This window comes from Nycticebus coucang, chromosome 22 (assembly GCF_027406575.1).
Source record: "Nycticebus coucang isolate mNycCou1 chromosome 22, mNycCou1.pri, whole genome shotgun sequence".
In the NCBI taxonomy this organism is placed as follows: Eukaryota; Metazoa; Chordata; class Mammalia; order Primates; family Lorisidae; genus Nycticebus; species Nycticebus coucang.
The window spans coordinates 15,430,711-15,446,137 of NC_069801.1; the positions used below are offsets into that span (position 1 = coordinate 15,430,711).

A 15,427-nucleotide genomic window follows, 5' to 3' on the forward strand; every position below is an offset into this window, starting at 1 on the left:
AAAAGGCTAAAATTACTTAGTAGAAGGGACATATAGGAAGACGGTTAACACGGAAATTTTTCTTCTTTCCATTGGGCTTCTTTAATTATTAAAGATGTATTTATGATGTTCTAACTAAACATTTTCAGTTCTAAGGTGAAATCTCTCAAAATCTGATTTTATGATAAAGATTTTGAAAAATGTTTCAATCCAGCTCTTTATTCTTCTATAATTCCTTGTGATTAAATATTTCTGCATATTAAAAAATAAATATTTCTGTATATTAATATTCTTTTTCTCAGCATAGTTTTCCTTTTATAAAGTTTAGGGTCTTAGTAATTTCTATAACTATATTGAATTTGTAAACAAGGGAACCTAAAAAATCAAGGTGTTAACCTGATTGAACTAAAAATATTTTAGTATTTAAAATTATCTACAGATACTTAAAGAGGAGGAAACCATAGATTTATGTTAGAAGGAGAGAGGGGCACCAATGAAAGTTAGGGAGGTATATGAAACCAGCACATTGTACCCCTTGATTTCACTAATGTACACAGCTATGATTTAACAATAAAAATAAAATAATAGGGCGGCGCCTGTGGCTCAGTCGGTAAGGCACCAGCCCCATATACTGAGGTTGGCGGGTTCAAACCCAGCCCCGGCCGAACTGCAACCAAAAAATAGCCGGGCGTTGTGGCGGGCGCCTGTAGTCCCAGCTACTCGGAGGCCGAGGCAAGAGAATCGCTGAAGCCCAGGAGTTGGAGGTTGCTGTGAGCTGTGTGAGGCCACGGCACTCTACCGAGGGCCATAAAGTGAGACTCTGTCTCTACAAAATAAATAAATAAATAAAAATAAAATAAAATAGTAATAATAATAAAGAAAGTTAGGGAGGGCTTCTCTTAAAATCATTACTCAATGACCAAAGGACTGTGCTGTAAGACGAATGCTGGCAGATAGCGCCTATGTTTGAGGAGGGACATTTAACACTTACCAGTCTCACTTGCCTTTGCTCCACCACTGCTGCCTTTTCCCCAGCTGCCTAGCTGTGCTTTAGGTACCAGCTGAATTTTCTCATCAATTGTGGGCTATAACATAAGTGACCACAAGTCAATAATAGGAAATATTCTAGAGGAGTTTTTCTTTTCTTCTTCTTCAGTGCAGAAGAACCAATTTTAGCAACACAATTTTGTTTGGAATGGCAATTTAAGAAACATCAATTGGTAGCCGGGCGTTGTGGCGGGCGCCTGTAGTCCCAGCTACTTGGGAGGCTGAGGCAAGAGAATCGCTTAAGCCCAGGAGTTGGAGGTTGCTGTGAGCTGTGTGAGGCCACGGCACTCTACCGAGGGCCATAAAGTGAGACTCTGTCTCTACAAAAAAAAAAAAAAAAGCTAAAAAAAAACATCAATTGGGGCCAAGCATGGTGGTTTACACTTGTAACCCCAGCACTTTGGAAGGCTGAGGAATGAAAATTGCTTGAGCCTAGGAGTATAAAGACCAGACTGACCAACATAGTGAGAACCTGTCTCTACAAAAAAGTAGAAAAATTAGCTGGGTGCTGTGGCTCATGGCTAGAGTCCCAGATACTTGGTAGGCTGAGGCAGGAGGATTGTTTGAGCCCGGGAATTCGAGGTTGCAATGAGCTATGATGACACCACTGCACCCCAGCGTGGGCAACAGAATGAGACCCTGTCTGAAAAAACAAAAACCTATAAATTTGAATGTTCTCCTGACTAAGATCTCTGTGGCCCCTAAAGCACTTCCTTGGACTCCAGTTTTCACAAAGTACAGTTTGAAGGCCGTGGTCTGAAGAATGCATTCAGGACCTCCCATTTAAGATGATTTATTAATTTGCTCAATATAAGCATATTCTAGTGATTCCATTTATGTAATAATGCCCTGTAATTTAATAAAGAAAAAAGGAATACACATATACTATAAAACTGACTCATTATCTCTTTACATGATTGTCAGAAAACAGGTCAGTAGACACCAACAATTTCATGTTGGGCGCTAGGGATGGGGAAATGTGATTCCATAAAGGAGAAGAAGAAGAAAGCGGACTGAAAAGTTAGGCTGGGAGTACAAGAAGTCAGCTGATGTTTCTCACGATTAACCCTCTAAGCACTTTAGTACAAGGGAACACAATAACAAGTAATGCGTATTATAAAACATATGTAACATAAAATTATAATGCAGCAGGTATTTTCATGTGCTGATAGCTCACAATATGCCATTTTGCTGGATAACCATGCTTTCATACAAATTTCTCCCCATCAACAATAAATATGAGTTCAATGCATTTTGAACTTTTTCTAGGATACTCATGGAGAATACCTACAGTGTAACTATCTGAATACACAAAAGTTAATACTTTATATATTTTTCAAAATATTAAGGTAGTAATATTGGAGATTTGATACCAGGATCATTCTTTTTTATAGTGTCTATGAACAGAGACCATAATATTAAAAACACAAATGTTTTTAAATATTGATATACTTTTCAAAGATGTTGGTGGAATTCTTTTATGTGTATGTCTTTGATTATTATTATTTTTGTTTTTTTACAGTTTAATGTATTTTAATAGCAAACTTTCAGGAACAGCACAAAAGACAGACAACATTAAAAACATGTACTTGCATGTAGGCAACTCAGTTAGAAAAGTATAGGATGGAACCTACTGTATGATAAAAATGCTACAAACACCATTTAGTTGCCGGCAATAAGAAATTTACTTGTTTTAGGGCGGCGCCTGTGGCTCAAGGAGTAGGGCACCGGTCCCATATGCCGGAGGTGGCGGGTTCAAACCCAGCCCCGGCCAAAAAAAAAATCACAAAAAAAAAAAAAAAAGAAATTTACTTGTTTTAAAAAAATCCAAATGCTGGCATTGTCCAGAAAAATTTAACAGGTTTATTTCTAATTGTTATAAAGTTGAACTGCTGAAACTTGTTCACTGCAACATTTTGACTCACATTAATGCTGCACATCCCCGCATTTTATATTAAAAATTCACACACAAATGAAAATGGAAAAACTGCCAATACCTGATTTCTGTCCCCCATTTTTGCAGCTGCAATCATATACTTAAGTATCTTTTGACCCCATGGAGGAAAAAAAAATCTAATGTTCAGAACTACCAACAACAGGAAGAAGAGAATTTTTTTTTTTTTTTTTTGGATAATGAAATGTTTTCCCATCATAGTAGACTCTTAAGCATGTTCTCCACGTCTGCGGTGGGCTAGATGGATGTCTTTTGGCATAATTGTTACACGTTTGGCATGGATAGATAGCACACAGGCTGGTGTCCTCAAAAAGGCCAACCAGATAGGCTTCACTTGCCTCCTGCAAAGCACCAACAGCTGTGCTCTGGAAGTGCAGATCTGTCTTAAAGTCCTGAGCAATTTCTCACACCAGACGCTGGAAAGGAAGTTTGCAAATCAGAAGTTCAGTGGACTTCTGATAACGTCTTATTTCATGGAGTGCCACAGTACCAGGCCTGTAGCGATGAGGTTTCTTCACCTCTCCAGTGAAGAGGGCACACTCTTGGGAGCGGCTTTTGTAGCCAGTTGCTTCCTGGGTGCTTTACCACTGGTGGATTTGCCGGCAGTCTGCTTTGTATGAGCCATGGTATAAAGACCTCCTTACCCCACCCCTTCTCCTTCGACTGGAGCTTGGAGAGCTAGAGGCTGCGCTGGCGTTAGACAGAGACAGCGGCTGCAAACACCATCTTTGATTATTATTAAATCCACCTGTCATGTGATCCTTTTTTTTTTGAGACAGAGTCGCCCTTGGTAGAGTGCAGTGGCATTACAGCTCACAGCAACCTCAAACTCTTGGGCTTAAGCGATTCTCTTGCCTCAGTCTCCCAAGTAGCTGGGACTACAGGCACCTGCCACAATGCCCAGCTTTTTTTTTTTCAGTTGTCACTGTTGTTTTAGATAGCCTAGGCTAGGTTTGAACCCGAGTATGTGGCCGGCACCCTACTTACCCATGTGATCCATTCTGTATGGAGCAGCTGAAATGATGTTTTCATAGTTTGTTTATTCATTCATTCATTCATTTAGACAGTGTCACTGTGTCACCCTGGGTACAATGCCATGGCATCATAACTCAAAGCAACCTCAAACTCTTGGGATTGAGCAATTCTTTTGCCTCAGCCCAAGAGTTGGTTAGACCTACAGGTGCCCACCATTGAGCCTGGCTAGTTTTTTCTGTTTTTTAGTAGAGACAAGGTCTTGTTCTTGTTTAGGCTAGTCTCAAATTCCTAACTTTAAACAATCCATCTGCTCGGCCTCCCAGAGTGCTAGGATTACAGACATGAGCTACTGTGCCTGGCCCAGAACTTATTTATTACCACTGAAGTAGATAGTTCTGTAAAACTAAGAAGTAATTACAGGCTCCTTAACCTCACAACATACGCAGATATTTAAACAACTAAATAAAAACCCATTTTCTTAAAAAATAATTTTCTATTGCTTTCTTATAAAAATATTTTAAAAGACTCAATATTTAGTTTTAAATACCTATATATAACCCAGATGAAGATTTTTCTACAAATGATATCTTTTTCTAAAAAGTTTAAAAGACATCACAGAATAATGTGATCTTACACCAGTCTCACTATAGTAAGATTATTTTACTTTTAATACTGAGCAGTATTTCCTTTGAACCTTTTGTTCTAGATTTCAACTGAGTATATGCTGTACTAACAAATCTAATTAATCCCAGTCATTCATATTTATATAGTAGACTGTCACAGATGAGCAGTTACCATTATCAGCTATAATACTGTAATTGTAAAAGTGGCAAAAGGCAATATTTATGAAAGCTTAGAACAAGTTTTAATAAAAGGTAACCAATATTATCTTAATTCTTTGCGAAAATGACCTCTTCCTATCTTTTTTCCTTGTTTGAATAGTACCTTTTATACCATGTTAATACACAAAGGTATTTATAGCAATTTTCCTTAAGTTAGCCTTGTACATGGTTGCTTTGTTTTCTGATACCTCAAATCTATCAGAAGGTACTGAGATTGGACTCCTAAGTAGTTTCAGATTTTTTGTCCCTTTTTAGGTACCTCTAAAATGATTCTTCTCAGAAAAGGATAACTCAGAAAAGGATAAAAGGATAATTTAAAAGAATTTAAGGAACCAGAAGAAAATGAATGATACAACACAGCAACTTAAAATCTGTAGCATTCAGGCTTGGCGCCCGTAGCACAGTGGTTTTGGTGCCAGCCACATACACTGAGGCTGGTGGTTTTGAACCTGGCCTGAGCCAGCTAAAAAACAACAATGACAACTGCAACAAAAAATAGCCGGGCATTGTGGCGGGCTCCAGTAGTCCCAGCTACTTGAGAGGCTGAGGCAAGAGAATCACTTAAGCCCAAGAATTTGAGATTGCTGTGAGGTGTGACGCCATGGCATTCTACTGAGGGCGACATAGTAAGACTCTGTCTTTAAAAAAAAAAATTGTAGCATTCAAAAGGTACAAACACATCAATAGGTTCCTTGAATGTACCACTTAGGACAAAAAAATCAGAGTAACATTCTGAACATAACCAGAAAAATGGTGAGCATTTATTAATAGTAGGAAAATTCGTAAATTTATATTAACAGTAACAATATATTAAATCTTACATAGCAACACAAAGCCAAAGCATTAGAAATTCATTGCCAGTTATTCTGAGGCACTATCCTGAAAACAAGTGTGATACACACCACTAACATATAACAAACTATGGCATTTATTTTAGAAGGAGAAATGGTAAGTTTTGTCACAAAAACAGATTTCTGCTGAAAGTTCCTGAGATATACTTTAAAGATAAAAAAGAAAAACAAGATTCACCCTCAAAATAAGTCTTTATAAATAATTCGTTATAAGTACTCATTATGCTCTTATAATGTAAAACATTTAGGAACTTGTGAATTCTGGAAAGTTTTTACCAGTTTACCTATTTGGCCCTAATATACCCTAAATTCTCTTTCAAGAATGATTTTCAGTCCCTCAGTCCAATATGGATGGAGCAATTTCTTTTTTTTTTTTTGTGGGTTTTGGCTGGGTCTGGGTTTGAACCTGCCACCTCCAGCATATGGGACCGGCGCCCTACCACTTTGAGCCACAGGCACTGCCCATGGATGGAGCAATTTCTACTTTTTTTTTTTTTTTTGTAGAGACAGAGTCTCACTTTATGGCCCTCGGTAGAGTGCCGTGGCCTCACACAGCTCACAGCAACCTCCAACTCCTGGGCTTAAGCGATTCTCTTGCCTCAGCCTCCCGAGCAGCTGGGACTACAGGCGCCTGCTACAACGCCCGGCTATTTTTTGGTTGCAGTTTGGCCGGGGCCGGGTTTGAACCCGCCACCCTCAGTATATGGGGCTGGCGCCTTACCGACTGAGCCACAGGCGCCACCCAATTTCTACTTCTTTTTCTTCTTCTGTTGTGGCTCCTCCATAGAGCTGTGACCTGTGCTGGTGCTGGTGCTACTGGAAAAAAAGGAATGTTGTGGAGGCCCAAGATGATGAAATCCAAGAGTTTTCATTGGTGTCACACTGTCTTCTGAGGGGGATGAGGTAGACGTCTCTTCACTCTAATTAAGAATCACTGGCTGAACTATCATTGCTACTATGGGTAGGGAACTTGAGGCCTTTTGATTAGATCAGCTTCATCTTTCTCTGCTGCTTCCTTTTAATAAAAGGATCTGTTCCACAAAATTTGGGTTCAGTCAAAAGGCTGTACTTAAGCACCTAGAAGGCTACCTCCCCTCCTTAAGACTGCAGGGTTTTTTTTTCCTTCTAAAGTTTTTTATAGTTCTGCTGTTGTTAAAGGCCTATTTTCTTTTTCCTGAGCAACATAACAAGACCCTGTCTCTACAAAACATTTAAAAATTAGCCCAATATTATTTAAAAATAAGTCCAATATTCAAATGCCAGACATTTCTGACATCTTACATGACACTTACTTGCTTCAACTGGTCTCTGGGCTATGAGCCAGTGCATGGAATATACCATCTTAGTGCAGCTGAGGCCTGCAGAGCTACATTTTGGGAAACTCCTTAGAGCAGCAGTTCTCAACCTGTGGGTCGTGACCCCTTTGGACTATCATGGCATTGGGAAGGTTGAGAACCACTGCCTTAGAGGGAGTGGTAACTTTGAACCTCTTGGAGGAATTCTTTAAAGTTTTGCTTAAAACCGTCTCTAGCTGGAAAAAACAGGCGGATGGGAATCAAGTTGATTCAACAACAGAATTCCGGCTCTGAAATATAAACAACTAGAAGAATGTGTAAGAATCTTGGAGAACAGGATCCTTGCTAATTACATTATCCAGAGACCTGTAAGATTTTAGATGAGATGGTCTTTTACTTATTTTTTTGTGAGACAGGGTCTCGCTCTATTGTCTGGGCCAGAGTATGGAGGTATCATAGCTCACTGCAGCTTTAAGCTCCTGGGCTCAACCAATCTTCCTGCCTTAGCCACCCCAGCAGGCAGGACAACTGCAGGCACACACTACCATGCCTGGCTAATTTTTAAATGTTTTGTAGAGACAGGGTCTTGTTATGTTGCTCAGGCTGGTCTTGAATTCCTGGGCTCAAGCGATCCTCCCACCTTGGCCTCCCAAAGTGCTAGTATTACAAGGATGTGCCACAGTACCTGGACTGAGATAGGAAATATTCTAACATGAAGCAAAGCTTTGACAAAACCATGAAGATGGCAAACAACAGCTCATTTTATCCCAATTTCCTCAAAGATTTTTACTTTTTGACAGTAATCTTCTTTCATTTAATGTTTTCACATTAGCTTATCTTTAGTATTCTGATGGCAGGCTGCCAATTATCAGAATTATGGAACATATATTTCAAGAAAGGATCAAACTAGACTTGCAGTCTGAAAAACACACTGGGCTAAAGAAGTTTCAACTTTTACCAAATTTAATTTTGTTTTCTCCACATATTCCATAGTTCTTTGTGGTACTTTTAGTTATCAATTTTTACTGCTGAAAACATCTGCTAGAAGAAATTTCTTTCCTCTTATCCCCCATAGACTTGTGAGACAGAGGAAAAGAAAGTACCTTAAATCTTTATTACAGAATGATTTATACTAGGTCTGCTGAATCTGGAAACTTATAGTAATTTCCTTTAGGCCTTGGACATGGCAAACTTTTACTTATTTATTTATTTGCAGTTTTTGGCCGGAGTCGGGTTTGAACCCACCACCTCCGGCATATGGGGCGGGTGCCCCACTCCTTTAAGCCATAGGCACTGCCCCAGGACATAGCAAACTTTTTTTTTTTTTTGTGGTTTTTGGCCGAGGCTGGGTTTGAACCCACCAGCTCCAGCATATGGGACTGGCGCCCTATCCCTTTGAGCCACAGACGCCATCCAGACATAGCAAACTTTTAATTCCCTTGATGGTTAGATTGAAACAAGTAACTGCCTCTTCCCCCAAAGGTAAGAATACATTGTATAAAAGCCTGCAAATGATTAAGGCTTCTGAAGTATTTTTTTTTAATCATCTCTTTTGTAACAAGTATCGCATAACTCTTAAGAATTAACCAAGTCATTTCCTCTTTAGCAAAACCTCATAGAAATAAATAAGACTAATGCCAAGGCAAGTATGTACAATACACTGATCCTGATCAATACTGACGTGTAGAAAAGTGTCTGCATTAAGAAACAACTAACCCACGAAATGCACAATGTTACTATTTTCAATGAATAAGAAGTACTTTTTTTTTTTTTTTGTAGAGACAAAGTCTCACCGTACGTCCTCAGGTAGAGTGCCATGACATCACATGGCTCACAGCAACTTCTAACTCTTGGGCTTACACGATTCTCTTGCCTCAGCCTCCCAAGCAGCTGGTGAACCCGCCACCCTTGGCATATGGGGCCGGCGCCCTACTCACTGAGCCACAGGCGCTGCCCAAGAAGTACTTTTAAGATTCATGTTTTGGAACTGTTGCACATTGTATTTATATCAAAGGGATCAAAAGAAAATACTGATTGTTTCAAATGTCCACTCACCTTAGTGATTTTTAGGAATTTTGAGGGATCCAGTACTCGACTATTTTTGGCTCCTTGTACAGTGTTCCACCCACCTTCGTCCACTCTCTGGACACCTTCAGGAAGAATAAGAATAGAGTGAGCCAGTATTTCACTTATTTCAAGTGAGCCCGACAGTGAAAGTGTAAGCAGTACTTTCAACTCACTCACTGCAATCAAAAGCAAAGAAAAAGAAAAAAGAAGCCATTGAAACACTGCCAACAGTTTCTTTAATATCCATAGCATAAGCCAGAGTCTGTCACTTTTCTGTTCAAAACACTTCTGATATCTATTTCAGACAGAAAGGCAAGTTTCGTTACAAATGGCCTACCAAGCTCTTAATAATTTGGCCCCTGTTGCCTCTCAGCCCATCTTTGATCCTTCTTCCCCACTCATGCCCATAGCTTCAGTCACACTGACCAATTTGCTATTCCTTGAAAATACTGCCTTAGGACTTTATACTTACTGTCTTCTTCTTGCCTAAAACCTTTTACCAGATAGCCACATGATCTCACCTTCTTCAGATTTTTGCTCAAATAATTAATACCAACCATAATAGATTCAGGTTCTACAGGTAGAGTGGGATGGATCACGCTTAGAATCCTAGCACTTTTTTTTTTTTTTTTTTGTAGAGACAGAGTCTCACTTTATGGCCCTCGGTAGAGTGCCGTGGCCTCACACAGCTCACAGCAACCTCCAACTCCTGGGCTTAAGCGATTCTCTTGCCTCAGCCTCCCGAATAGCTGTGACTACAGGCGCCCGCCACAATGCCCGGCTATTTTTTGGTTGCAGTTTGGCCAGGGCCGGGTTTGAACCCACCACCCTCGGTATATGGGGCTGGCGCCTTACGGACTGAGCCACAGGCACCGCCCAGAATCCTAGCACTTTAGTAGGCCAAGGCAAGTGGATCACTTGAGCTCAGGAGCTTGAGACCACCCTGAGCAAAATCAAGACCCCTGTCTCTACTAAAAATAGAAAAATTAACCAGGTGTCAACGGTGGGTGTCTGTAGCCCAAACTACTCAGGAGGCTAAGACAAGAAGATCACTTAAGACCCTGAGTGTGACGTTGCTGTAAGCTATGATGATGCCACGCAACAAAGAGAAATTCTGTCTCACAGAAAAAATAAAAAAATAAAATTACAACTGTACTCACTGAGCCCCGCATTCCTTACTCCCTTTCCCTTATGATTATTATTATTATTTTGAGACAGAGTCTCACTTTGTCACCCTGGGTAGAGTGCTGTGGTGTCACAGATCACAGCAACCTCAAACTCCTGGTCTCAAGTGATTCTTTTGTCTCAGACTCCCAAGTAGCTGGGACTATAGGCACCCACCACAATGCCTATTTTTTTTTTTTTTTTTTGTAGTTGTCACTGTTATTAGCAGGCCCAGGCCAGGCTTGAACCCGTCAGCCCTGGTGGGTGTACATGGCTGATGCTGTAACTACTGAGCTATAGGCGCCGAGCCTACCTCATTTTATTTTCAAACAAATCCTAGCTACTACTATTAGTTCCATTTTATAGATAAAGTGATATGTGTAAGATCATACAGCTAGAAGTAAGAGAGCTAAAATTCAAAGCCAGACAGTGAGGCTCCAGAGTCTAAATTCTCAAGGACTATACTACACGACCCAGTCACTACCCTGATCACTTCATTGCAGAGTGGATTACTGAGTGTTCTCATGTGACTGTCCTATGATCATTTCAAAATAAAAAGGCTCAAAAGAAAAATTATCATTTCCCTCTGAAAAAGGTTTTCTTTTTCAAGGTTTCTAGTCAATAGAGTATTTTCTCAGGTATAAAATGCTATCTGTTTCATCTTTTACATTGTTTTTGCACTTTTTCCTCCTTTCTATTCTTACTGTTACAAAGCTCCTCACAAGTAGGATTTCATCAATACTAACACTGCCTATTCAGTGTATCCCTTGGATACATCATGTAAAGAAGAGTGACTTTTTTTCTTCTGAGACAGAGTCTCATTCTATTACAAAGGCTAGAAGGCTGTGTTGTCAGCTTAGCTCACAGCAACCTCACATTACCGGGCCATCTTCCTGCCTTAGCGCCTCCTGAATAGCTGAGACTACTGGCGCCCACCACAACACCCAGCGGTTTTTTTCTATTTTTAGTACACACAGGGTCTTGCTCTTGCTCACACAGGTCTTGAACTCCTGAGCTCAGGTGTCCCTCCTGTTGGGCCTCCCAGAGTCCTAGGGTTACAAATGTGAGCCACTGCACGCAGCCTAGAGTGACTCCTATTAGATACCTCTCACGCATTACTCTTCGTTCAGTGCCTCTTTAATTTCTACCAATTCAACGCAAAAGTTCTTAATCTGGCCCACTCTTGCAAACATTTTTCTGTTCCTTCTAAATACTTAAATTTTGCTCCTGTCAGTCTCGTTTATTCCTTTTTACAATGTCTACTTATTTTAATTTCATGACTGAAATTGTTCTCTTCTATATATCAATAATCCTCAAGATTCAGAATCAAGTGCTCCTTCCTCAAAGATTTCAGCCATCCCTTTCTTGTACTCTCAATGAATCCTCAACAACAACAAAAAAAAAAATTCAAAAAACAAACAAACAAAAAAGATTTCAGCCCTCTTTCTACTTCTCTTCTCTAAATTTTAATAATCTTATTGGAAAAAACGTTTTATAATATCTTCCATATGCTTGACAAATATTCCTTGTATTAGTGTTACCTTTAGCTTTTAAAAGGAAGGGACTGGCTCGGTGCCCATAGCTTAGTGGTTAGGGCACCAGCCACATACGCCAGGGCTTGCGGGTTCGAACCCTGCCTCAGCCTGCCAGACAACAATGAAAACTGCAACAAAAAAAATAGCTGGGTGTTGCGGCAGGCACCTTGTAGTCCCAGCTACTTGAGAGGCTGAGGCAAGAGAATCGCTTAAGCCCCAAGAATTTGAGGTTGCTGTGAGCTGTGATGCCATGGCACTCTACTGAGGGCGACATAGTGAGACTCTGCCTCAAAAAAAAAAAAAAAAAAAGAGAGAGCGAGAGACCCAATAAAGTCTTGTTGATAAATGGCTTTTAAGTCGTCAAAGAAATCATGTTTAGTTTATATGCATTCTCTACTTTTCCTCAGTAACTAGTCTCTAGGTAAAAATGCTTCGCCTAATAATTACCACTCTCTTCCTTGTATTATTCTCTTGATCTTGTCTCACACTAAATAGAGAATTCTTACATGAAATAGAACTTCTGTAAGTTAACCATTTAACAGATTGTGACAATTTGGTCAACATACAGAGGCGGTCAACATTAAGAAAATAAGCCTGCTGTACTAATACCTATATACAGTACATGTCCACTCTATGAAAATTAAGTCAAATGAAGGAAGTGGTTATTGTAGGGAGGTAGTCAACTATAGAGGTTCTAGTGTATCTGTGCCCCAAACTTTCAAGTTCTCTACAGCCAAGTAGATGCCACCCCTCACCTGGTCTTCTCTTCTCTTTGGTCATGAGCTGCTGAACCTTTCTTTGTTCTTCTTGTTCTTCTATTTTAGCCTCTTTGTGAATCTGTTCAATAGTTTTAGGCCCTTGGTCTGCTCTTCGAGATATCCAATTACACTATAAACGTAGAAAATGAGGTTATCAGCCAGAAAGCCAAACAAAAAAGTAAATTAAAAAAAAAAAATCTTTATTTTCACTGCTGGAAAACCAAAAAAATACCTATAAAATCTGCAGTTATGGCAGTTTTTCATGTGTCTTATAGATGGCACTGGGAATAGTTTGAGGATTCAAGCTAATGAATTAAATTCTTCTCAGTCAATCATGGCAAACTATATGGTGAATGTTCCAATAGCCAATGCATGAAAAGAAGAGAATTAAAGACTAGCCCAAATGTATATGTATTTAGCATGGCATATCCTTCTCCATGGCCTAAATGTATTGTATGATTATTCTGTATATTTGAAAGACATAAATAGAAGATGAATCAACAAGAATGAGAATCTGTATTACTATACAGATCACATGATATTCCAAAGAAGTTCTAAATTAAGGATGACTTGCATTGTTCTTCCTCCAGTATCACAGTTCTTTTATTCTACACAAAATGCTATACACCTTTGACCATTGGTTATCTTCTCTACTACGGACAAAATAAGTTCTCTTCTTATAATTATACTTTCCCTTCCTAGGTACAGTCCCAACATCTGATATAAGTACAAGTAGTTCAAGCCTTAGGTAGAAAAGTTTTTTTATATTCATACTAGGTGATGGCAAACAGATTTAAACCAGCATGCAAATTCTGATCAATTGGTGGTGGCTTTGGTAAGAAGAATCCTAAGATCACATTTGGACTTAGCAGGATAAAGAACCATCATCTACGGGCGGCGCCTGTGGCTCAGTGAGTAGGACGCCGGCCCCATATGCCAAGGGTGGTGGGTTCAAACCCGGCCCCGGCCAAACTGCAACAAAAAAATAGCCAGGCGTTGTGGCGGGTGCCTGTAGTCCCAGCTGCTCCGGAGGCTGAGGCAAGAGAATCGTGTAAGCCCAAGAGTTAGAGGTTGCTGTGAGCTGTGTGACACCACGGCTCTCTACCGGAGGGCGGTACAGTGAGACTCTGTCTCTACAAAAAAAAAAAAAAAAGAACCATCGTCTATATTATCTGGTGTGGATATAGGATAACGAAGAGTACAGGCCTTTCACTTTCTCTAGTTTACAGCAGGCATATTTCCTTTAGGAGTTAAAACAGAAAAGAGGTAGTAATGATAAGAACCGTACCTCATATGAGAAATTAGGGGGGAAAAAGCAGAACAGGGAGTCTACTAGAAAAATAACAAGGAAAAAACTCACTAATATCTATAAGCTATTAAATTTAAAAGATTATTTTACCAAATCTTTACAACAAATCTGGATGGTAGGTAATATCCACATTTTAGAAATTAAAACCCTAAGGCTCAGGGAGGTTAAACATATGCATTGTGGATATGAGACTTTCTGATCTATTATGCTTACAAAGACTAAATTCAATTGACCATAGTTTGAGTTCACAGTGGCTGATTTCAAAACTGCAATGTGGTTTGATAATCAGAGTGAAGTAGAAACAAGTTAATAGGCAACAAGCCTTCGGTCCTTTCACACAACTCTTATAAGTTTGCCAATTTGAGTTCTGAGAGTCCTGAAGCTTTTGCTTCAAGCATTAAGTTCAGGCACAGAGCATTAAACATTTGTTTTTACACATGTAAACACAAGACCACCTTTTCCCAAACCTATTCCTTAAAAGAGACTGAAGAGACTGGACCATTAGACTTTCCCTTCCTTACTCACCAGCCTTAGATCTATTACATCTTGAAGCATGAATCGAATTCTAGATGAAGTTTTTCTTTCTTTCACAATTTTCTCCATCTGATTAAAGTACTGATCCATACGTGGCTGCAAGAGACAAAATCATCAATATTCCTGGCTAACAAATTCAAATGTAATTTTACCATGTAGAATTTTTAAACAGTCTAGGAATATCAATTTATAGCTCAAAGGTAATGTTGTAGAATTTTTAGTTGTGCATAGGACCACTCAAAATAAAGATTACACTTTCCAGGCTCCCAGGTCATGTGATTAATTATAGGCCAGAATATAAAAGGACATGTTATACTGCAGCCCCCTGGAATATTCCTCGAAAGAGAGGTGGCTCTGTCCTTTGCCCCTTTTCCTACATTCTGTGGTGAGAATGACTAGGACAAGAGTTACATCTAATGAATGGCAGAATGTTAAGCAGGAAGGCCTGACCTCTGAACTTTGTGTACATTAAGTGAGCAAGAAACCTCAATCTTGTATAAACTACTGGGTTTTCTGTCACAGCCAAACAAATCCTAGTGGATTCTGATGTTATAGAGTACTTCTGTCGTCGTCGTCATCTTGTTTTTAGAGACAAAGTCTTATTATGTCGCCCTTGGTAGAGTGCCCTGGCGTCATCATCATCATCATGTTTTTAGAGACAAAGTCTTATTATGTCGCCCTTGGTAGAGTGCCCTGGCGTCATCATCATCATCATGTTTTTAGAGACAAAGTCTTATTATGTCGCCCTTGGTAGAGTGCCCTGGCGTCACAGCTCACAGCAAGCTCAAACGATTCTCTTGCCTCAGCCTCTCAAGAACCTGAGACTATAGGCCCCCACCACAACACTTGACTATTTTTTGGTTGCAGTTGTCATTGTTGTTTAGCAGGCCTAGGCCAGGCTTGAACCCACCAGCATCGGTATATGTGGCCAGTGCCCTACCTACTGAGCTACGGGTGCCACCTGTTCTGTCTTTATTTATTTACAGCATTTCTCATTCCCACAACCTTTATTTCAATAGCACTGTTATGTTTAAATTACAGTACTTTCAAGGATTTCTTATACGTATTATGGTTAGATAGCTGTGCCAATTTTTTATTTTTTTATTTTTTGAGACAG

The 15,427-nt window shown here is 39.7% G+C and overlaps 1 protein-coding gene across 22 annotated transcripts in view; it reads right to left on the reverse strand.

Moving 5' to 3' along the window:
* EIF4G3 (eukaryotic translation initiation factor 4 gamma 3) overlaps positions 1–15,427 on the reverse strand; it is a 353,942-nt gene that overhangs the window by 57,854 nt on the left and 280,661 nt on the right. For all 22 annotated transcript variants that reach the window (XM_053577412.1, XM_053577414.1, XM_053577409.1 and 19 more), the window contains 4 exons: positions 14,302–14,406; positions 12,465–12,597; positions 8,999–9,093; positions 971–1,064 (listed from right to left, as the gene is read on the reverse strand). In XM_053577412.1, coding sequence (XP_053433387.1) covers positions 971–1,064; positions 8,999–9,093; positions 12,465–12,597; positions 14,302–14,406 — 427 coding nt within the window. The remainder of the gene's footprint in view (positions 1–970; positions 1,065–8,998; positions 9,094–12,464; positions 12,598–14,301; positions 14,407–15,427) is intronic.